This window comes from Rhinolophus sinicus, chromosome 14, assembly GCF_057876585.1.
Source record: "Rhinolophus sinicus isolate RSI-liver-muscle chromosome 14, RSI-T2T, whole genome shotgun sequence".
Classification (NCBI taxonomy): Eukaryota; Metazoa; Chordata; class Mammalia; order Chiroptera; family Rhinolophidae; genus Rhinolophus; species Rhinolophus sinicus.
Window position 1 is genome coordinate 28411029 of NC_142514.1, and position 23738 is coordinate 28434766.

A 23738-nucleotide genomic window follows, 5' to 3' on the forward strand; every position below is an offset into this window, starting at 1 on the left:
GCCCTCCCCCTCCTCTTTTTTTTTTCTTTCTTTCTTTTCAACGTTTAAATCAATGGTAAAAGACACTAAGCAGAGGGCAGAATTCAGTGTGTCTGTGAATCAGCAGAATCCATACAGACAAATCAATACAGCCAAGCTCATATTGACATTCTTTTAACACCCTCCAAGTTTTTAATTGAGAGTTTTCTGAGCAGTGATGATGATATGTCATCTGGCTTTTGTCTGATGCTTGGTATTTTTCGAGACCTTTTAACACGCATTTTCCCATTTGTATGCTGCACTGCCATGTGGGGTGCAGCTGTAGGTGAGCAGAGGCTCCCAGAAGTTAAGTGATATGCCCAAGATCATAAATATACAGGTTAGTAGCCAGAGAGCAAGAACCTCCAGGTCCAATACATTTTCTTGATGTATTTTACCCTGTACTTGACTGCCCCCCACTGTTTGCAGCTGAGTATTCATAGGTGCTACTGACTGACCTAGAGTCATATGAAGGGGAAGGATAAAATAGAAAGGAAAAAAAGGGACAGCATGGGAAGAGAAACAGCAGACATAAGTGAAAGCTGCTTATATGACGGGAGACAGCCATTAGCATCTTCTCTTCTGCGACTGCCACAGACATGTTGGGAGCAGGGAGCAAGTGGATAAAAATAATCTTTTGGGTTAAGGATTTAAGTCAGTGATCAAACTGAGACTGCTCATCTTTGAACTGTTTGACTAGAGACAGACCTTAAAACAATGCGAAAAGTAAGAACGAACAACGTATACCAAATCAAGAACAGAATTTTAGAGCTTCCGCATTTCTGACCATTTACTATATTGTGACCTTGAACAAGTAACTTAAGATGCCCAAATCTGCTTTCTTATCTGTAAAATTGGAATGATATTGATATCTTTATCACTGAACTGAGTGAAGATCAATCGAGGGTAATGTATGTGACAAGTAGTTTGTGAACTCCAAAGCTCTTAAGTTGGCATCTTTGAAACGTTCTTCAGAATCACACTTCTCACCTCTCCTGAGCATACACAGAAGCAGGATCCTGCCAGAAACTGGACAAGAGGTTGTTTTCAGGGTTTCTGAATCTCAGAAGGGATCCAGTAAGCAAAATGGCTCTTTGTTTTAGGATACAATTTGACTCCGGCTACAGGCACTATTTCTGTTTCCAGCTCATCAGAATTCTTTCAGGCTCAGGGCCTGAAAAACCAGTTACTCATCATTCTTTCTGCAAGAATTTATTTACTCCTGTTAGGTTGGAGGGTCAAAGAGATTAACAAATATTTCTGTGGGGCAGAGGGGTCTAGCCGAGCTTCCTCTTAATGGTGGCTTAACGGGTGAGGGACCCATATAACAGCTGTGTGATTTAGGGCAAGCTTCTCAACCTCTGGCACTTAGTTTCTCCATCAGTAAATGAGGGAGAACACTACCTCTGTCATGGGAAGATTCAATGAAATAAAACACATAACATGCTTTAGAACTGGGTTCTAAATATTATCTGACCCTTTTTTTGTAACGGGCCTGATACATTTTCAGCTTGTGAGTCATTCGGTTTCTGTTGTAACACTTCAGCTCTACTGTTGCAGAGTGAAAGCAGCCAGAGATAATATAAATGAATGAGGGTATCAGTCTCCAGTGAAACTTAATTTATAAAAAGAGGCTGCAGGCTACATTTGGCCTGTGGGCTGTACTTTGTGTACTTTGCTTTAGAATACTTCATTAAAATATTTGGTCTTTTTTCTGTATCATCCAAATTACTGATAGTGTTTTATTGCTTTCCTATATGCAGGGATGGTTTAAGTTGAGCATTAACGAAGGAATGAGGAAGAAAGTGTATGAAGTAAGATGTTTACATACCATTTCTATTCCACAGAAACAGGTTTGAAAATGTTCCGTTTATGCCTTGCTATCAGTTTCGTTGCTACACCAGTTGCTATGCCTTCATTTTTTCCCAGTGATAACTATATTATGATCTAGCCCTGATTTAAAAGATTATGTTGTAGTAGGCAGGAAACAGAAACATGTTTTTGTTTTTGAAGAAATGTGTCTGCTGCCATTTGAAGAGGTGTCCTGTGAGCAGATCTTTAGGCAGCGTGCGGCCAGTTTCAACCCTTCGTCTTTTGGGAAGCATGGTTCTTCCAGTCGGCATTCTGCAAACCAGCTTCCAGCTTAGCCTCTTGCATCTAGAGACAGACACACCCTCAAACACCGAACTTAGCGTTCATCAGGAAAGGGGTCTCCAGTAAGGCTACGTTATTCGTTCTTATGGTAGTGAGTGCCGTCTGTATCCAGTTGTATAGGGTTTAGAACTTAAGTAGTAAGGGTGCTGGCACTAAGCTCAGGGCTTTCTTAAGTAGAAACCTTAGATGAGCTTAAATAAAGACTGTTGAACCCTCTTCGCTCTGGTCACCCTGCCTTCCCCCGTGTTCATTGATTTATTGCGTCATGTAGTGACGCGCAGCCATCCTATACGAGACCACCGCTGGGCGTACGCGTTCACTGTACATTGCTCCTGGGGTGGCTTAAGAGAGTGACAAGGCCACCAACTCACGGGCAGCAGGCCAGTTCACAAACAGGTTTTTGATTTCCAGAGCAGTGTTATTTTTCCTTGTATGAAATCGTCAGTTTGAGGTTGGATTTTATTGTGGAGAGCATGTTTCCTTAAGGCTTGAAATGCTTTTTAGCTGTCGTGATTGATAATGGCATATGTCCTTAGGCCCATCTGTACAAACACGAGAAGCAAATTGACTGTGGTAGAATTGTTTTGTTTTGAAAAGCTCAGTTCTCAAATTTAGTTTTCATTTTTCTTTCTTATTTGGAAGAGTATCTAAAATAGCAAGCACAGTTAGCTTAAATGCTACCTCCTTATTCATGTATTTCATATTAATATTCTGTCTCTTTATCTCTCACTCACCCTTTACACTATAACATCCCAACAGTTTTAGCAGATTCAAATAAGGAAACCAGGAACCAACTGCAGTAAATAACCTGAAGCAGTGCTGGAACATAAATGCATGTAAGAGTGCTGCTGATCGGGCTTTAAAATAAAAATCTTGTCATCTACTGACAGAGGAAAACACGATCAAAATGCCAGTCAGAAGGAAGTGAAGAACACATGTGCTTGGAACATAGGAGGATACTTGGTGTGTGTTACGTTGGAGACACAGGAACGGTTGGGGACTCTCAGAGCGGCCTCAAGGCTGCAGTTTGGATTGGGGGCATTAAGGAAAAAGGTGGTGCCAATGTTTAGATTTGTTTTTCATTCAGAACCAGGCTAAGGAGATTTACTTGCATTTGACAACGAGGGCATTATTTTCAGGTGAAACGTAACTGCCTGGGATGGAGCAGCAGCCCTAGTACTTGAATAGAAGCAGCGTTGGTCAAGGATTGCGCTTCATGTTAGGGGAGCTTCTATGGTCTTTTTTTCTTGAATAGTGATATTAGGGTTTTAAGATATTATCTTTCAAAAACATCTATTTGGTTTTAGTTCAAAGAGCTGTACTGTGGGTTTAGGCATTTTATGAAGGACTTTCGTAGAATGAGGTACATGCCGAGAAATAGAGCTAAAATCTTAACAGTACAGAGTTTTAGAATTTGGAATATTACAATTCAACCTTATGTTTCTTTGATCATTTTATGAGGTTGATCATTTTGATACATCCTGTTCCATATCCAGGCATATCACTAAGGGAGAATTTGGCGAGCATGGTACCTGGTCAAAAGCAAGAGCTTGAAAGATTTCCAAGCGAATCTTTAAAGAGGAGCACTCTGCTTCTGGGATGTTTGAAAACTGCTTAGGTCTCTTTTTCTTTTTTCAAGAAGGATACAGAGTAACTGGATATTAGAGTGACAGCCATATTGGCCACCCTTGAGTGATCTGATTGAATCACCTCATTTCTTCCATGATTTTCTCTTTATCATCCTGCTAATGAATGGCCAAACCAGAGGTATTTGCCCTCTTTCTCCTACTTACCAGTTGTCATTAATTTTTCAAACTCTGCCAATCTATCCCGGTCTCCTTTCTGAAAAGGTTCTGACTTTCAAAAGAATTATCCTGGGGAACGGTACACACCCATGTTTCCAGTCCGCCTTGCAACTCTCGGGACTGTGTGTGCCTCCAGCCTTCCTGACATGCATGCCCTGTCAGCTGAAATGCACTTGAGTTGAGTCCGGCAGGTTCCTGATTGTAGTCCTTCTTATTTTAAAGGCCCAGAGAGAACCTCATTTATTCTGAGCTTCCCAGAATAGTTTGTATAACCAGTTCCTTTGGTTGTTCAAGCAATCCCAGTAAGTCCATTTCAGGGCCCAGCTTTCCAAGAGGCCTCGTTTTCTCAGGAAGGCCATACCTAGCAACTCTCTTGCCCTTTCATTCAGGAATAATTACTTATCAGACTGCATGCTAGATGCTACAAGGGATCCAGAGATGAATTGTACTCAGGTCCTAGCTACAAGGACTTTGTAAACCAGAAGGGGAACTATGATAAGACGTACACATAGATAATGATCATATAAGGTAATGTGTGAGGGAAGAAAGAGGTACAGACAGATTAAGGGCTCTGAGGGGTCACAGGAAGGAGGGATCACTTCCAGACGGGGTATTTAGAGAAGACTCGTGGAGAGATGGCATTGAGTTGAATGAGGAGAAACAGCCTCTTCATTGATGGATTTTGATTCTTCTCCTTCTAGCTTTGGAAAGCAAACTCTTTTTAAAATCAGATAAATTAATAGATATTGAGAGTTGAGATTGCTTCTAGCAACAACCATTCAATACTTCATCTGAGCCTTCAGTCTTTATTAAACAGTTAATCAGGCAGTCTCATGTAAGTATTTATAAAGTAATTAATGAACATAAATGATAAATCTAATAATAATGAATTAAGTCTGGGAAATTCTATAGTGCATTTTTCAGGAGAGTGATCTGCGTTTATGCGGCTTGGTCCTAAGACAGTTTGTCCTTGTCAACTGCTCATAAATAGCTCTATCTTGTGACAGAGATAGCAATTTAACATGGGATAAAAAAGGATCCTAGAATATAAATCTCTTTCTTACTTTTAAATACATACCTCCTCTCATCATCCTAGAAGAAGAACCAAACATATTTTTCCTGGACTATAGATGTTATAAATAGGCTACTTGTGTAGCAAAATCAATTTAGTTGATATTCATGTATTAATTATTAAAAGAAGTCATAAGATTAAGGTTGCTTTATATTCTTTAACTTGGGTGTTTGGTGAGCAGAATTTGTTTGTGTTTATGATTAAGTTTTATTATTTTAATGTTAAGTTGTGCCTCAGTCAGAAAATACTGAGAACACCAATTTGTGTAAAATCTGTTTCTTGAGATTTGGTCTAATTTTTAAACCCCCATGTAAAGACTGGGTCTGCTTTAAGGAAAGCCTTTTGAATCAAAGTACTCACTTTTTCTAGGAATTTACAGTAACAATTTGTGTTCCTCTAAGAGGTATTAAAAGAATTAGCTACTAATCATCTCTGTGCAAAGATACTAGAAAATATGTTCCAAACCTTTTTCTGTTTTTCCTCATGAGAGGATCTTCTGTCCCTGGTGAAGAGACTATCTTTGGTTTTTGGTCAGAATTTATAAAAAGAGGTTTCTGGATGGAAAAAAAATCATAAAAACTATAACTGTGAATCCAAAGCTCAAATGGAAACTTGTTTGTAAATTCAAGTTAATGTAAAGAACAGTCAGAGCTATCTAAAGATGAAAAAGAATGCCTTACTAATAAGCCAGTTTCCCAGAACTGGAGGAGGCGCTCATATTGAAGCTAAAGGACCACTTAGGGTGGGATTGGGCAGAGGTGGCAGTAGAGCTGTGAGCATCTTTTAGAGGGGTGGGCCTCTAGTTCTTAATGTCTTTTTTGAAATTGTAAACTTCTATGATGCAGTAAAATATAAAGGACATTATTGATGGGTGTTTTTTTTTTGCCATTATCCATTTCTGATTATCTAATTCAGATGGGCCTCTCAATTAAAAAACTTAACCTTTAAATCTTTTTTTTTTTAAATGAATTACATCTTTAATGGAAGGGAGAAGTGAGATATAGAAAAACAGTGATCTTTAAATCAGTTTTGAGTTCCAGAATTATTTAACTCCCATTTTGTACTCAATCCCCATTCCAACAGTGTATGGCTCCGAGCCAGCCAGAGATTCATTCATGATCTATTGACTGCACACGTGTTTGGGAACTGATTGCGCCAACACGTCCTTAGTTGGGGCACTGCAAAATTTAAAAGCAGACTGCACAGACATTTCAAAAGTGCTTCTTGAATTGTTCGCCTGTGTAATGTTTGTGGGAAGAGATCAGAGGACAACCAGAAGTTGTTACCAGCATTCTAAATCTCACAGACCTTTACACTCAGACTAAACCTACACATAAGCAAGTACACAGAGATACCACTGGCAGTCGTGCATCTTCCTCCTTTGACTGTAGCAGTTTGCAGGGCAGATTTTGCTAAGATGAGGCCTGTCCATGGATCCCTACAATAAAAGGTTAGATTCTTTAAGTTTTTTTATAAGTATTTTCATTTCTAGAAGATTTTTCATTTGCCCCATTTTAAGAGGTTAGAGTCTCACTCTCTTCATTGTCATGAGTACCTTGGAAGAATCTGTGAGTAAAAATAATTAAACTGCTCTAGATGACCTTGATTTCTTTGTTCCCAGTACTCTAAGAGAATAGCGTACAGGCTCTGCACATTGCGATAAGTGAACATGTAATGGAAGCTAAGTTGAGGACCTTATTTGGTTTAGGACTCAGAATTTTATCTAGTCATTTTCAACTGTGATTCAACGCTCTTCATTTTAATTCCGTCCAGAAACTCTAAGATCAAGTTGCTTCCTAGTACTTAGAGTTCGTGTTGATGTATAGAGCTTCTTGTAGGCCTCCAGCACCAGAAATTGGCTCCAAACCGTTTCCCATTACATCATCACCCACTAATGTCATTACATCAGAGTGAACTCTGCTTTGAAGATTGTACTCTTGTTTTCTTTCCATTTCTTTCCTTTCATCACTTCCTTTATAAGGAAACAACAACAACAACAAAATCAGAGACCTCTAGGACAATCCCAGGCAAATATTTAAGAGAGAATCAAACACCCTCACAGGCTAAACCTACATTTATCAGCCTTCATTCCACTGTGCTGCTGGAGAGTGAGCAGCCCCGCATGCAACCACATGGAGCCTGGAAGGGAACACATTTGGTCACGTGACATCTGTCTTGGGTGCTTTTCTTTTAGCCCTTCCGATTAGTTCTTAATGACTTACATAGCTGTCCCGCCAGCATCCTGTCACTGGCATGTGAAACTTTTTCAAATAATTTCCCAGAATAGAAATTCTTCGCACATCACTAAGTTTCTAATTCTTTGTGTTTAATTAAACTGTTTCTTGCATTTAAGTATTTGCCAGATAAGCATTTAAGCCATCTGGAGTTTTTTACTTTCCTCCTGTAAATCTTTTAAGACGTCACAATATTACCTACAGTGGGGATTCTTACTGATCTTCCCTCTCCATCACAAAGCAGTCGACTGAATGCAGATTCTGACCCTCTTCTCGCCTAAATTTAATTCCCCATTGTTTTTCAACCATCTTCAAAGCTTCCAGTTGATGGTGTGCTTTGTTTGGCCTTGTGCCTAACAAAGAGGTTCAGGTAAGAAGAAAACTGGGTAATGTTTCAGTTCAGAGACTTTGTGCCACCCACTCAATTATTGGCCTACGCTTTAGTGCCTTTGTGTCCTTCGAGGCAGATTAGTTTGAGATTAGAGGAATAATCATCCGTAGTCCCAAAGAAATGGGGCCATAGTGTCTAAAACAAAAGAATAAATTTGACTCATATTTTAAGACTTGGGGTTTGCATTTCTGTAAAGTATGAATCACTGGGGACCCTTAGTGTATCTGCTGCAGGCTGTGGCACAGAGTGTGGGAAGCCACGTAGAACTTGAGAAAACATTGGAGGGAATGACATTGAAAATGTATAGACCAGACTAGGGAAACCAAGTGCCTTTCCCCACCACGACGAGACATTAAAAGCCCTTGAATTTACATTAGGATTTCAATTTGGATTTCTAACAATTTTAGATTTGCTAGTTGGAGCTCCTGGATAGTCTCTGTGGTATAAACTGGATAGAAGGGAAAACTTTTCCCTCATATGGTTTTGCTAAGATTAAGTCTGTGTTAAAAACCTCTTTAGCACAATTATATACCTTCTCAGACTCAAAAGTTGATGAATTAGTGAAAACATCTACAAGGAAAAATATGAATGACCTGGACAGAAGTTTGACTGTATTACTATTTCTCACGTGTCCCATGTATGTGTTTGTTTCCAGTTGTCAGCATGTCCGCAGAAGGAGGATTTGGTGGCACTAGCAGCAGCGATGCTCAGCAGAGCCTGCAGTCCTTCTGGCCTCGGGTCATGGAGGAAATCCGGAACTTAACAGTGGTAAGAGCCAAGGAGAAGCTTCCAAACAGTGTAAAGAGCTAGTCGATGAACAACCCAAACAGACTAAAACATGTTTCATCTCAATCACATTTACAAAGGCATAATTCATTCCTGACCTTTGGGTGGGGAAATGGAAATATAATTTACCTTAGGTGAGGTAGCTACAGGGATTTTGAAAAATATTTTAGTGGCTCTCCTTAGACATGTGAATGTGTAGTGGATGCCTTGACTTGGAGGTAGTTTAATGCGAGGCGTGTATTTTAGAGAATGCAGAAAAACCGAGCTTTCTCACTTTTCTTCAGTAGCTTCAGCTCATTTCTCAGGCCTGATTTAGTGGCCCTGCCAAATTTCTAGAAGCTGATGAAAACTATTGGGCAATTTATTCAACAACAAATCTAGTGTAAGCAGTCACTCTTTCCAGGTTTTAAAAGATACACTTCGATGAGGGTTTCTCAGCCTCAGCATCGTTGACACTTCGGGTTGGATGATTCTTTGTTGTGAGGGGCTGTCCTGTGCTTTGTGGGATGGTGAGCAGCAGCCCTGGCCTCTCCTCACTAGATGCCAGTGGAACTCTCCACCTCCTGCCAGCGTGACAACCCAAAATGTCTCCAGACATTGGCAAATGTCTCCTGGCGCTAAAATCACCCGCTGTGGAGAACCACTGACTTAAAAGAATCAGATATAATCCTTGAGTTTATAATCTAGTAATTATAACTAGAGTCATTTATTCAGTAAGTATCTATTAAATGCTTACCGAGTCAGACACAGGAATGAGTCTGAAGCAGTAAAAGTCAAAACGTCCTGTGCTGTGGGAGCACAGGACACAGTGGTTGTTCCTCCCTGGTTGAATTTGGGAACTTTAAGTAAAGGGGACATTTTGGTGAGTCTTAAAATGTGAGTATGCTGCATTTACCAGATGAAAAGGATGGGCGAGAATATATATTTTTTAATTAAATTTATTGGGGTGACATTGGTAATAAAATTGCATAGGTTTCAAGTGTACAGTTCTATACTATTTCATCTCTATATTGCACTGTGTGGGGAAAGTATGTCTCAGGCAGAGGGAAACACCTCATAGAGGCAGGGAGGCCTTAGGTTTAGAGGAACAGCACGAAGTTCAGAGTGGCTGGAGGTTACTGTGTGGGTAGTGGCGGTGGAGGCAGGTTTAAGGAATGTAACAGTGGTAGCAGGTGAGACAGGTTAGAATTGAAATATTTGCAGAGCGTAGTGTCATGTCCTTAGGAAGAATGTTCCATTTGGTGTCATTTTAGCAAATACTGATGGAGCTCTCTGGGTTAGATGTGTCATTCCTGCCTGGAAGGTATTAGCATCCTGGCAGAGCAGACACTGGATTCGTTCCTAATGTAGAAATAATGTTGCAATTTTTTAGTTAGTGGATTTTAACCTCTGATATACAAGGTCAGTTTATTTGCTCACTCAGCAAATACTTTTTATGCACCTACAGTGGCTATGCTAGATACTGTGGACCCAGTAAGGAACCAGGTAAGAGCATTGTATTCGCAGAACATATATTCCGGTGGGAGAGACAGGCTATAAACAAGTGATGAATGAATAAAATAAACAAAAGAACTTCTCATTGTGATTAATATCCGCTGACTTCAGTGGTAAAAAACTAATTCGTATTCTGGATGTACCTATGAGTCGTGTTTGTTTCTAGGGGGGATTTTTCAGCAGTTGAGCTTGGCCTTGGCCTTTCTGAGAGTAGGCTGTGTTCACATGTGGATTTCCACTGAAAAGTCATTGTTTCTCTTTTGCAGTCTAAAGGTGGTAGTTATCTATACTGTCTCAGATGTAAAAGAGAAGGTAGGAAAAAATGAAATTATAAAGTCAAAAGTGGGGTCTTTTGGTCATATTTTAAGGGGATAATCTCATGGTTAAGCTTATCAGGTTTTAGTGCTGACGTCAGTTGGTGTAAAACTAGTGCCCTCCTGGGGTGTCGTGGGTCCAGGCGAGTATATCAAGTCTGCGCTCCAGCTTGAGCGCAGAAGCAGAAATACAGCATCCAAGCAAGTGGCTAGAGAAACTGGACGTTCAAGCTCAGCACTTAACTCGTCTATATTTTGTTGGGCTTTGATTTTCTCTTTTTTAATTGTGGTTAAAACAAACACACAAAATTTACCATCTTACCGTTTAAAATTATAAAGTTCACTAGTCTTAAATATATTCACATTGCTGTGGAATAGATCTCTAGGACTTTTTCAGCTGGCAGAACTGAAACTCTATACCCATTAATCAACAGCTACCCTCTTCCCCTCTCCCCAGCCCCTGATAACCACAATTCTACTTTCTACTCTCTTAAGTACCTCATATAAGTGGTATCATAACATCTATTTGTCTTTTTGTGACTGGCTTATTTCACTTAGCATATTGTTTGTCTTCAAGGCACATCCGTGTTATAACATGTGGCTGGATTTCTTTCCTTCTTAAGGCTGAATAATAGTCCATGTATATGTGTATGTACCACATTTTGTTTATCTGTTCATCTGCCAGTGGGCATTTGGGTTGCTTCTACTTCTTGGCTGTAGTGAATGATGCTGCAATGAACATGGGTGTGGGCTCTGATTTTTACCCTACTTGCTTTAATTTTCAAGCTTGATTGCCAACAAAGCAGATTGTAGTATTGACCTACTTTTGGTACCTGGACAGCTAGTCCTTCAGAGGTTAAAAATGGATTCTTTGAGGGATTCAGTTTTAGTTCAAGTTTTGTGAAGAGAAAGAAGAGCAAGGAGGAAGGTTGTCTTGAATCATTCTTCTGTTGATGGCTAACTAAAATTTTTCTCCCACGTACCCTTGAAAAAAGATGCCTAGAATGTTACCATGGTATCTCTTACATCAGATACTTAGAATGTTTGGCATATAGTAGGTGCACAATAAATGCTTGAATGACCCAGACTCCTTCACTTCAGATTTAGTGTGAAGCAACATCAATGCCACGTTTGAAGAGAACACAATCCAGTCAAGTGGGAGTGATCGCTCCCTTTGTAAAACTCCTATTTTCCCCTCTCCCTATGACACATGAAGGTATCTGATTCTCTGACTGCACTTCTGCCTGTGTACTGTGGCCAGGTATTTTAGCATTTAGTCTGTGCCTTTCCAGAACTCAGTAACACTTATAACCAGACTTCCTCAGATATGTCAGAGCCTCTTAGGTTGACATCTCAACATGTCTAACAGATTTTTTTGAAAATCCACATGTTCAAAGTATCCAAACATGAATAAAACTTAGGAGAATATTCACAAGGTGTTGTGGTCTCTAAGACTTGGATAAAGATTGTTCCAAAAACAAGTAATTAAAGTTTGCTAGGTGATAGATTTCATGATGTATTGGAAATACTGACCCCAGTCATTTTGCTCTGTGTTCTGGAAAAGAAATTTATCTTTCCTCTCAGCTTGGCCATCACACTCTCCTCACTCTTAAAAGCTCTGTAATTGTCCATAAATCCAGGTGGTGTTCAGCTGGAATTGAAGTTGGTTAAAAATCATACCAAAATGATTGTACAACAGGATGATTGTGTAAAATACCACTTTCCTGCTCAGCAGAGTTCTGGGAGTGATAATTAACAGACTTTTTGGCATTGAATTTTACCCCTGTAGACCTCTTTGAAAGTGGGCAAGAAAAAGCCAAGTTTGTCTTTGGGGGGCGGGGGGGGAGGCAACAATGCTGAATCTTGAAAAGAAAAATCTAATCCTCCCCTAACTTATTCGCTACATCCCATTCGGCCTTCAATTAGCTGTAATTTAATGCCTAGGTCACTTTCTTTTAATTGCCAGTTACATTTTTTCACTCTTCAGTGCCTCCAGATTAGACAATGGCATTTCTAACATTACAGTCAAATCAGATAACCATTTAAACAAGAAACTGGAGGTGAAGGTTGGTGGACAGACAGAGCAGGTCCTGTGTTGTTTGAGCCCTTCCTGTAGAGCAGTGCTTCTCAGACTTTGTCGTCTAATGAACCACATGAGGATCTTGTTAAAATAGAGAGTAGAGCCTGAGATTGTGCATTTGTTTTGAGGTCCCAGGCAATGCCGTTGCTGGTGTAAGGACCTCACTTTGAGTATTAAGGCTTTGAAGCAGTGGTCCTTAACCCTCACTGTTGATTATAGTCACCAGGGGAGTTTTCAAAAAATGTGATGCCAGGAGTTCCTGATCCAGTTAGTCTGGGATAAAGCCCAAGCACTGTTTTTCCAAAAGCTCCCCAGGTGATTCTAACATGCAGCCAAGGTTGAGAATCACTGCTTTTGAGAGGATTAGAATCTTGACTTTGCCCTCGTGCCTGGCTGGTAGGCAGGCCTGGAAAAGATTTCTCGTCATTATTTGAAACTCGGGATGTTCTGTAGTGCAGTCTGAGACCCATTGACTTTCCTTTGGCTCCGAACTCTCATTGAGTGAATTCAGACTTCTTGAAACTCAGCAATTTCAGATGGCAGCATTTTTAATGTAGTTCTTTGCTTGTGGTTGGCAGCACAGGAATGTTCTGAGAGAGAATCTGCTCTTGCACCTTGCTGATACCACTCCCAAGAGTAGAAGGAAAAAATCAGTATGTCTCAGTTGTTCCACTTGGCTCAGCATCAGAAATTAAATGTTATTCACATCAGTTGCATGGTTGCTGATGACAAAGGGAGCATTGAATTAAAAGCCAATTTAGTGGACTTCAAACTACTGATAATGAAGGGGCTCCCCTCTCTAGTAAGCTTATCATACACACATGTGACTGGAAAGCTAGGGTGAGATTCTAGAAAACTGGGCTGTTGTCAGCAATAAGGAACCACACACATCTGAAGATCCACTTTTCACACACTGCCCCTTGAGATCTCAAGGTTTGGGGATCATAAGAAAGTTACTCATAAAAGAAAAGGTTGGGGTGGGGCTTAGAGCAAAAAGTTTTTGTACATTTCTGCCTCATTTTACATCTCTCCAAGGTGGCAATGATATAATCTCTTTACCTTTACCATTTCTTGTTGCTTTTGATTAAAGAATAGTCTCATAGAAATTCTAAAAGTGTTATTTTACTCTTTCAAGTTGGGGAAGGAGATCTTTTTATCAGCTTTGGGCTTTGGTTAAGTAATCTTGGAACAGTCTTGTGGAAATTATACTCAGTAGCCACGCCAAGTGAGAGCACACTTGCAAGAGAGCTAAATCTTGTGGTCATAGTCTTGTGCTGTGTGTATCATCCCGGGAGGCCTTCCACAGGGAGCCCTGACCCCCAGTATTCTCTTTGGCATTTCTGTTCAGCATCATCGTTTTCTGTGATATACCACACAAGAAGGAAGACCACTGATTGACTTCTGTGGTTAAATTTTTGTTTTTTAAATCCCTTTAGGGTCTGGCCCCAAGCCACCCTTCCCTTTCCTGTTCCCTTCTGTCCTAAGGTCACATGTCTGAAACTTGACCATGTTTTCTGTGTCTGTGTCTGTGCTCCTGCGCATGCTGTTCCCTCTGTCTAAATAACATTCTCACACTTTTCCAACAAGCACATTTGTAGCATCCCTTAGGCACAATTCAGATGTCAGCCCCCACTTTGCCAACTCCTCCTGCTCACTCCAACCCCCCACTGCCAGCTGGTTGTTTCCTCTGTCCCTGTGGGATTTTATACCCCCATCTAGTATAGAATAGGGGTTATAATGTTTTTATGTGGCAGTCTCCAACAATTAAACTATAAGTTGTTCAAAGGTAAGAAAGATTTGCATCTTTCACATAGCAGTACCGGTAGGTATCATATTAGTTGAGTTGCATGAATGAGTAAATGAAAGAGGAGAAAAAAACAACAATAGAAAGAACGTGTCCTGCTGTCTCCTTTTGGTGAAATTTAATAAACTGGGCTTCTAAACCTCTGCCACTCCCGGGTTGTTTTTAGTAGAGGCTTCCTGGAAAATGTTGATAGCTACTTTGGAAAAGGAAAAGATGAAAAATTGGTGTTGGGAGTTTGTAGAGCTGAGTGGTCGACAAGCAGCTTTTTGGGTTTGCGTGGGGAAATTAGATGTCTTAGGGTATATTTTATCCTAGCAGTTTCTCTTCCTTCTGTAATCATAAAATAGATTCTGGGTAGGCTGTTTTATGCTTTTCCAAAATGCCCCACTGCCTTCCTTGACATACAGTTGAGGTTTTTCTGTTGGTCCTGGAAAAGAAAGTTCACTTATGTATTAATTATACCAGATCTCAAATAATAGCTGTTCTTTCCATAATGTGATGATGCAAATTCCCAGGTGAGCATATTGGGTCTGGTGAGTCACATTTCAGACCACTTATAGAATCAATCATTTGACACCTAGTCCCAGCAGGGATTTTGCTGATTTTAGCTAATCTCTGCCTTTGGACCTCTTTCTTCATTGCAGCTCTGAAACTCAGAATTGATTTTTATTTCTAGAATTGCATCCATCATCAGCCATGTGTTTAAATACCAGTGGTATCAAAATAAAACAAAAACTTGCAAATAATCAAGTCGTGCTGGTCAAAAAGCCCTTTCCTAAATCCTGTCCCTGGTAAAGTGATGTGGTTCCCCTCCAGCCCAGTTTTGTTTGTTAAGGAAAAAAGTGCCAGGGCTATTCCAAAAAGCCACCAGATAAATTCACCCTCACCCTTCTTCCATACCCTCCCTCCGAGCAAACGTCCAAGCAGAGTTTGGAGACAGGCCCTTTGCTGCTGTGATGGGAAAGAAGTCCCCCCACCCCACCCCCCGATTTCTGGTGTCAGGTTAGTGCAGAGGTCAGCAGTAGAGAACTGGGGGTCACTGTGGTCAGGTGACTGCTGGCACTTGCCCTTGTAGACCCTGCATGGAAGAAAGAACTGGCAACTTAGAAGAATGCCCCTGAGGCAAAACTCTTGTTTTCATGTGCATATTGCATACTGGTAAACTTTCCTGGGAAGAAAAAGATACTCATAATGTACCTCTATAGTGTGCTGGCAAAGAATCTGGTATTGTTTGGAGCTCATTTTCTAGAGGGCACTGTGAGAAAGCCATCATAAATTTATCCTGAAACCCTTTGATTGATTGAAGCTCTGCATGGGTTAAGACGAATTTTGCAAGGAGCTTGTGTTTTCTTCATTTCATCTGTACCTCCTCTCCTGGCGTATTTTCTGAAAGGAGGGACTAAGCAAATCAGTGTTTCATGCTGCCTGTCATGCTCTACCGACTGTCCCCACCACTTAATGCACCTTGTGTTACTCATTTCAGAAAGATTTCCGAGTGCAGGAACTCCCACTGGCTCGTATTAAGAAGATTATGAAACTGGATGAAGATGTGAAGGTGAATTCGCATTCATTTTTATTGTTCATATTGAAGCTAAAACGATGGGCGGAGTATTGCTCATTTCTCTAGAGCTCAAAGTTTAAACAAAAATGAAAATATTGTTATTGTCTGTCACTTTTTTATTTGGTTCCTGGTAAAATTGTTAAGTGGGCTGAAATGGAACAGTTTTAATGATTATATGGTGCTTCTCTGAAAATTAGGGATATACTCTTTTCTAGATGTTGAAAAGATGCTGAGTGCTTTTGAATCACCATGTAATGTAAACATATATCATCAAATCAACAGGACAGTGCCATCTTCGTAGGATCTTATTACAACCTCTAGTTTGTCGATTTGAGCTCTTAAGAAATGTTTGATAGTGATACTGCATCTGTGAGTTGTTTTACATGAATTATATTTGTGAGAGGGTTTACTTGGGGCTGGCTGTTGCTGTATTCCTAGGAGTCCATGTTCCCACTATAACTCTCAGGAAAAGAGCAATTCCCTCTCCTTTACCACTCAAAATTAATAGTCTCTTGTATTTGTATAGAAAGCTAACGGTTCACAGCAATTTTCCCTTCTATTAGCTCACTTCTTCCTCATAGCAACCGTGTGAGATTTGATAGGATAAGAATTATTCGTTTCATTTTATAGGTATGGAAATGGACAAAAGAAGTTAAAAGTGACTCACCCAGAGTCGGAGAACCAAGATCCCAATTTTCATCTCCTGCGTCCTTAACTCCAGAGCTCTGCCCATGGCTCTGTCCTGTACAGACTACCTCCCCCAGGGTTCAGAGCCTTATTTGCCCAAGAGTTTATGTTACTTACTACGTGCCAGGCCCTATGCTGGGTGCTTTTATTGATATTATTTCATGTGATTCCCACAACAGTATTGGAAGGTTCTCCTCTTTTTCAGTATATGAAAAATAAAGCCCACAGGATGGGAAGCCTGAGACTACCTAGATCCATTGATTCTCAAACCCATTATCTTTCCCCACATCATCTCTCCTTGGATTAGAACCTAAACCCTACCATACTGGCTGTATGGCCGTGGGCAAGTCACTTCATCTCTCCTAAACCCTTGTTTCTCTGAAAGGCTATTAAGAGAGTCAGAATGCGCCATAGGCGCTAGTTAGCTGAGTGAGTATTCTTTCTCCCTCTCCCCTTCTTCCACCCACTGCCTGCTTTGTCCCTACTCAAGGATTGATTTTACTTGGGGATCTCTTGAGGCTACTACCTTCTCATTTTCCGATCCTTGCCCCATAGTCCAGTGGCAGGACATCAGGTAAGGGACACACTGACGGCTTTGAATGACTTGCTGGTGATTGACAGGGCGGCCTACGTCTGTTGCAGATGATCAGTGCAGAAGCCCCTGTGCTGTTTGCCAAGGCAGCCCAGATCTTTATCACGGAGTTGACTCTTCGAGCCTGGATCCACACGGAGGATAACAAGCGACGGACTCTGCAGGTAATACTGTAGACTTACATCGGGAAAACTGGGCGAGCTGTTGCCTTTGCGTGCTGCTCTTGCATGGCTTTGGACCTAAGGTGGTTGTTCCTTAGGGTTCTGTCAAGCTTGTGTGTGTAATTGTCGTCTTCCCGTGCTGTTGGGAGGCAGGCGTACCTTACAGCCACTGATAGTATTTCCCGACTAGAAATCTTAATTTCCAACTCTCCCATGGTTTTCACAGCTCAGTGACTGAACTCTTCACTTGGAGAGTCCTCACTATAAACAGAGGCTAAAGTGATATTTATCTATTTCCAGATGTAAACAACTTCTGGTTAGAAGCCTTGAGAGACCCAGGAAACACAGTCCCAGGAAGAATCAGTCTCACTAACCTCATTAGCCTTTTGTTCCTTCTCTGCCTTCCTGGGAATCCTTCCCCTGTTCTTTTTGTTTTCATTTTAATCCAGCAAATCAACATTCATATTACATGAAGACCCGCTGGTCATTGGCTTGAGAGGCCCTCCTCTCAGCAGCCAGGCCCTAGCTCTTGGGAGAAAGGTTTCCCAGATAGATACAAGACAGTGGCAGTATTTTAACAACAAAGCCAAGAAAATAAATTATGTTTTCTCCTCTTGTTTCCCTTTACCTCCAAAGTTGAAAATGCATGTATTCATTTATTCTACAAATATTTATTAAACACCCACAATGTGCCAAGCAAGCACTGTTCTAGGCTCTGGGGATTAATACACAAAACAGACAAAAATTCCCACCCCCGGGAAGCCTACATTCTAGTTCAGCTAGACATTGGGAACTTTATGCTGCCTTGAAGGAAGCCTGTGGATCTAGAGAGATCCCGTTAAAGCTGCCTTCAAGATCAATTCCGATTAAAAAATAAAATGGGCAAAACACTTAAATGGGCCGTTCAAAAAAGAATATATCCAAATGACCAATGAGCATAGGAAAAGGTTCATAACATCATTTGTCATCTGGAAAATACAAATTAAAATCACAATGAGATACTGGTTTATACCGACTAGAGTGGCTAAAATTTAAAAAACAAAATAAAACAAAAAACTGACAATAGCGAGTGTTGGTGAGGAAGAAGAGTGACTAAAGCTCATATGCTGCTGGTCAGAATATAAAGTGGTACAATCACTTTGGAAGGCTGTTTCTAGTAAAGGCACGTTTTAGTAAAATTAAACATATCCCCACTCTGACCCAGCCATTCCAATCCTAGTTATAGAACCCAAAGTGTGGGCATTCTTATGTAAAAATGTTGATACCAACCTTATTTATAATAGCCCAAAACTGGAAACAACTCAAGTATCCAAGATGGGAATATATAAAAAATGGATATTGTCATAAAATGGATTACTAAACACTAAAAAGAAACAAACTGTTGATCATACAACAACATGGATGAATCTCAAAAATACTGTTAAGCAAAAGAAACCAGAAAGAAATTACGTAGCACATAACATACACTGTCACCATATATAGTGATAGAAATCAGAGCTGTGGTTGCCTCAGATTGGTAGGGGTACTTACTAGAAAAGGATGGAAGGAAACTTTTTATATTTTTATCTGGGTGATAGCTACTGGGTGTATATATTTATTAAAGTCCATCAAGCTGTGTATTTAAGATTTCTGTATTTTACTAAATATGAGTAATAATTCAGTAAAATATTAGCACTTAAAAAGGCGAATAGAAATGTTAAAAGACCAATTTAAGTATACGTTTCCAAAATACTCTAGAACACTTTGGTGTATGTTTGGAGGTGATTGTTATTTCTTTTTATCCCCTCCCCCCCATTCCATCCTTAGATGAACTGTTTAGCTAGCTTGAATAGGTGACATCATCAAGGATGTGATACTATATCGTACTAATCTTAAATGAGTCCTGGCAGCCTTAAGATGTGCCCTGCTTCGGTAGGATGGGCTTATTATCAAGCTGGTGGTTGGCAAGAATGGTGGACTGGAGTTTTGCATTTCAGTGGCTTGAGGCCATCACAGAGACAAGGGAAAGAAAAAACAGAAAATTTCCATCCCCTCCTATTTTATCTGATGAGTCACCTTCTCTTGAAGATGTAAGAGGTTGCTAAGAATTTGTTAGTAGCTTGACCCGCACTCCCATATTTTATGAAAAAAAAATCAAACATAAGTAAAGTTTACAGTGAACACCTGTATACCCATCCCCTTTTATCTCCATATCTATCTATCCTCCTATCCATCAAGTCATCTATTTTTAAATAAATTTAAAAGTTTACTTTTCCTTAAATGTTAATACTTCAATGTGCATATCATTCACTAGAATTCACTCTGTTTTCCTATTTTTTTCTTTGAAATTTTTGTGCAGTGAAGTACACAAATCCTGAGTATACATAGTGTGTTTTTAATTTTAAAAAATCCTTCAATTTTATTATTTAAAGAAAGGGAATGTCACTCATAGAAAGAACCCCTTCAGAGCAGGTTTTGGTTTCAGTATCATTAGTCGACTGACTCCTGTGTTTTCTTCTGCCGCCTCTATTCTAGTAGCTTCAGACTTCTAATGTTTATACCGTGTTTCCTTGAAAATAAGACCTAGCCAGATAGTCAGCTCGAATGCATCTTTTGGAGCAAAAATTAATATAAGACCTGGTATTATATTATTATATTATATTATATTATATTATATTATATTATATTACATTACATTATACCCGGTCTTATAGTAAAATGTATTGGGTATTATATTATATTATACCCAGTTTTATAGTAAAATAAGACCGGGCTTTATATTAATTTTTGCTCCAAAAGACGCATTAGACCTGATTGTCCGGCTAGGTCTTATTTTCGAGGAAACACGGTATCACATTAAATAAGAATTAAACCATGGATTTAGCTTTGCAATTTTGAATTCCAAAATAAAAATCATAGCCTTATAGGAACTAAGATATAGACCAGTGACTAGAAAATATTGCAAAAAATTACTGAATTAGGATTTCAGCTAGGAGATTCAAAATAGATTATAACTACTTGTGAATCAAAGAGGCAAAATATTATTTCAGGCTATAAAAAGGTTATAAGATTGAATGGTAGCCTAACCTGACTAACAACAGAAGGACTAGAAACCTGCCAGTTGAGATTCCTAGATTTGTACAAATTTAGCTGGAGGATGATAATTTAACAATTTAGCGAGGGCCTTGGGGCAGGGTCCAGCAGAGGCAGCAGTAGTTGGAAGCTGGAATACCTGGTTTGTGGAGCATGAGCTGCAGGTAGCTCTTTTTTGTCGATTACGTAGCAAGTCTGATCATTTGAAGTTTATGAGTTTGGCTGTGCTTATTTCAGCTGTAGACTTGGCCATGGGTATTTAGTTTGGCTTAGAAGTCATCGTCTTATTTTACTTGTAACTTGGAGGCTATAAAGCCAGGTGAACCAGTTTCTCCCCAGGCTAATTTCTCACCTTGCCTTTCTTTGTTACAGAGGAATGATATCGCCATGGCAATTACAAAATTTGATCAGTTTGACTTTCTCATCGATATTGTTCCAAGAGATGAACTGAAACCTCCAAAGCGTCAGGTGAGCTAGGAAGGCAGTTGTTATTGCTGCTGACTGAAGAGCACTTTGCATATGGGTGTCAAATAATGCTCCTTTTGTCTCTCATCTGCTCTTCCTTTTGCTTCTCCTTCTCTAGACCAGATCCATCCTTAACATCTCCTTCTGTTACTCATTTATGGATACTTTTAACTCAGTGCTGCTGAGGTGGTATTTCAGTGAAAATAGACAAAATGAAAATTAAAGGCTTTTAGTTATAAACCGTAAAGTAAAGCTCATTTCAAGGTATCGTAGGAAGTCTATCAGCGTTGTTAATCTGGGATGGGAGAATTTTCCCAGTGAGTTACAGATTTTAGAGTTTTAAGAAACGTCCCTTCTATGTGCACAGTGATGTTTGGAGTGAGTGGACTTTGGTCTACATTGTAGGTCTCTGTATAGTCTCTGGCTACACACGAGAATCACCTGTTGGGATTTAAAAAATATCAGTGCCCAGGCTCCACCCCACACCAGCTGAATCAGAATCTGTGAGGGAGAGGCTCAGGCATCGATACTTTTTAAAGCTCCCTAGGTGCTTTCACTGTGCAACCAAATTTGAGAACCACCACTGAAACCATTTTCTAAGCAGTCTCGAGAAGGGACTGTGAGTGTCTGTCTGCCTTGCCCTCTTTTCTGCCCGCCCCTTTCCAAAGGTCTCGCCGATTGTTTTTTTAACACATGGGGTGCATAAAGCTCTTAATTACAATTGTACTACCCCTCTGTCCTGTATAGCTCATTGTTTCAGGCTCAAAGGTTACCTGACTCACTAGGTGGAGTAGAGACACCTGGGGAATAATGGCAGCATCTGGCAGGAGCAAAGCTGCTTGCTTTGTTTTGTTAAGAAAATTTTAAGTGTTTTTTATGAATTATTTCATAGTATGTTACCCTTAGAAACAGGGTCACCAGTGACTCCCATGTTGTCTCATATTCGTAACCAGTCAGAAAGTGTAGAGAAGCGGGCATCTTAAAGGACATACGTAATCCTGACCCTGCCGGAGGCCTTTGGATTCGTAGGCCCCTCTGTCGCCTCCTTACTAGAGCAGGGAGCCTCACTGCGTCTCCGTTCTTTCTGGGCAGTCTTTGCTACTGTAAACATCCTTGACTGGAAGCTGTAAGGTGTTCAGAGGAGCTTTCAGTCGGATGTTTACAGCGGCAGGCTGCCACGGTCGTCCCCGGCTCCGCGTCGCCTGAGATACTGCAGGTTTGTGCCCGTAGGCTCACTGCCTCCTCTCGGGGTGCTTCCCTCCTCTCTGAGAAGTCATTACAGTTAGAACTCAGACCATTTCTCTTCCTTCAAAACAATTGACATGAGACGTGTGCTCTCCTTGTTGGAATTTGTTTCAGAAGCCCCCTTTACAAACCAGGGGGTGAGATCTGTGACAAAATCAGGCCTTGCTCATGCTCCTCGTTCTAACTCCTGCTTGTTCTCTGAGCTGCCTGCTGAACCAGCTGGCTGGAGAGAAGGGTCCTGTCCTGTCCCTTCCTCCACAGTCCTCAGGGCTTGGCGCTCTCAGGGTGACACAGCTCCTTGTTCCATCCTAGCCTGCCTCAAAATGCTACGATCCATCTCTTTTTAAAGTGTGTCTAGCTGAAATAGCTCCTTGCTGCCTGGATTCAGTTTTCTGTAGGTGTTCAAGCCATTGATTGGCATCCTATTCGGGACAGCTGCTGCCTGGCCTTGGAAAGGTGGAGATTGCTGAAAGCTGGCCTGAAATTCTAAGATAGCACTTTTAATTCTCTGTAGACATGAAGTTTTCCCAAGCTGCAAATTGGCTGGCACGTCCTTAAGTCCTTAAAAAGCGCCTACTCTCCAGAATTCCCCCTTTCTGAAGGAGGCAGCAGTTGAGCGTTGCTACCGAAGCGAGTGTACTTTTCACTGGTCTTGGGCTGGCTGTACAACACTGTCGTGATGGCCCTAGGAGGTGAGGCTGCTCATTCTCTGGTGGTGGTTGTCAGTCTCCACTTCTGAACACAGTCCAAGAGCAAGCCTGTGGTTGGGGAGGTCACTGCTAAAGCGGGGCAGGTACCTCATTCCGGATTGATCAGTCATTCAGAGAGTGTTCGAGCACTTGGGATGCTATTCCACGGCTGGGGAAAGGAACTAGCCAGAAATATGGAGTTGTGGATCTGAGGCCCTTGACTTCTCAGAGATGCTGCGGAATTTCATTCTTCGGGGAAGCAAGTAAAGACTATTTGAAAGCAGAAGGTAATTGAGGCCTGACTTCTACCCCACTAAAGCTATGAGTTGAAAGTTCCTGCCCATTAAAATGTCATTTTCTCTTCACCCATCTCTTTAAACCAAGCATAATCATTCCCTTGCTAGCTTGACCTCCATTGGCAGAATGAGTCTTCATAATGCTGAGGAATCTTAGATATGCCTCCTTCCATTCCAGTGATTTGAGAATAGTCATGCCCTGTCCTTACAGCACAAACCTAGGTGCCTCTACTGTGTGGAGTGTTCTAGACACAACCTGGTTCATAAGCAGGTTAAGATACTGTATAGTAGGCAGCAGAGGAAGCTTTTTTACCTGCTCTCACAGCTTTTGGCAAGGGGTATTTAAAGGGATTGCTTTTTGTCCAGCAAAAAGCGTACTCGCTGATCAGCTACAATCAGGGATAACTGCAGACAGGGCAGTCACAGGTCGGGGCTCGGGACGCTGGTATCTCCCTACTCACTGACTTCCTACCAGGTGGGTGAGGTGGGCCGGGGGGTGTCTCAGTCCTCTGTACCTTCTCATCACCCAAGAGCGTTTTCAAGTTAGGTCTGGACTTTAATGATTAATGGTTTTTAATAAAATGGGATGGGAGATCCTAATGGAAAAGAAATACAGTGAACCCATTTCAAGAGCTTTGAAAAGAGCAGTTGGCCTCTGTTTCTTGGCTAAGGAGGGTATCAGTATTTTATCCCTGTCACAGCCAAGATCTAGTTGACAAGGCTAACCTTGATTTATAATGGTGAGAAGTTGGAGTTGAAGTGGAGGTGATGTTGTCACAGTTAAGTTGTTCTGGAAACTGAGACCTAGATGAAAATAA

The 23738-nt window shown here is 40.8% G+C and overlaps 1 protein-coding gene across 10 annotated transcripts in view; it reads left to right on the plus strand.

Annotated features, from left to right (window-relative positions):
- Positions 1–23738, plus strand: part of NFYC (nuclear transcription factor Y subunit gamma) — a 60366-nt gene that overhangs the window by 23085 nt on the left and 13543 nt on the right. For 5 of the 10 annotated variants that reach the window (XM_019737104.3, XM_088791066.1, XM_074334494.2 and 2 more), the window contains exons 2-5: positions 8330–8442; positions 15636–15707; positions 17022–17156; positions 20598–20693. In XM_019737104.3, the coding sequence (XP_019592663.1) occupies positions 8338–8442; positions 15636–15707; positions 17022–17156; positions 20598–20693 (408 nt within the window). In that variant the 5' untranslated portion in view covers positions 8330–8337. The remainder of the gene's footprint in view (positions 1–8329; positions 8443–15635; positions 15708–17021; positions 17157–20597; positions 20694–23738) is intronic. The other 5 variants (XM_019737105.3, XM_074334500.2, XM_074334495.2 and 2 more) reach the window with 1 other exon arrangement.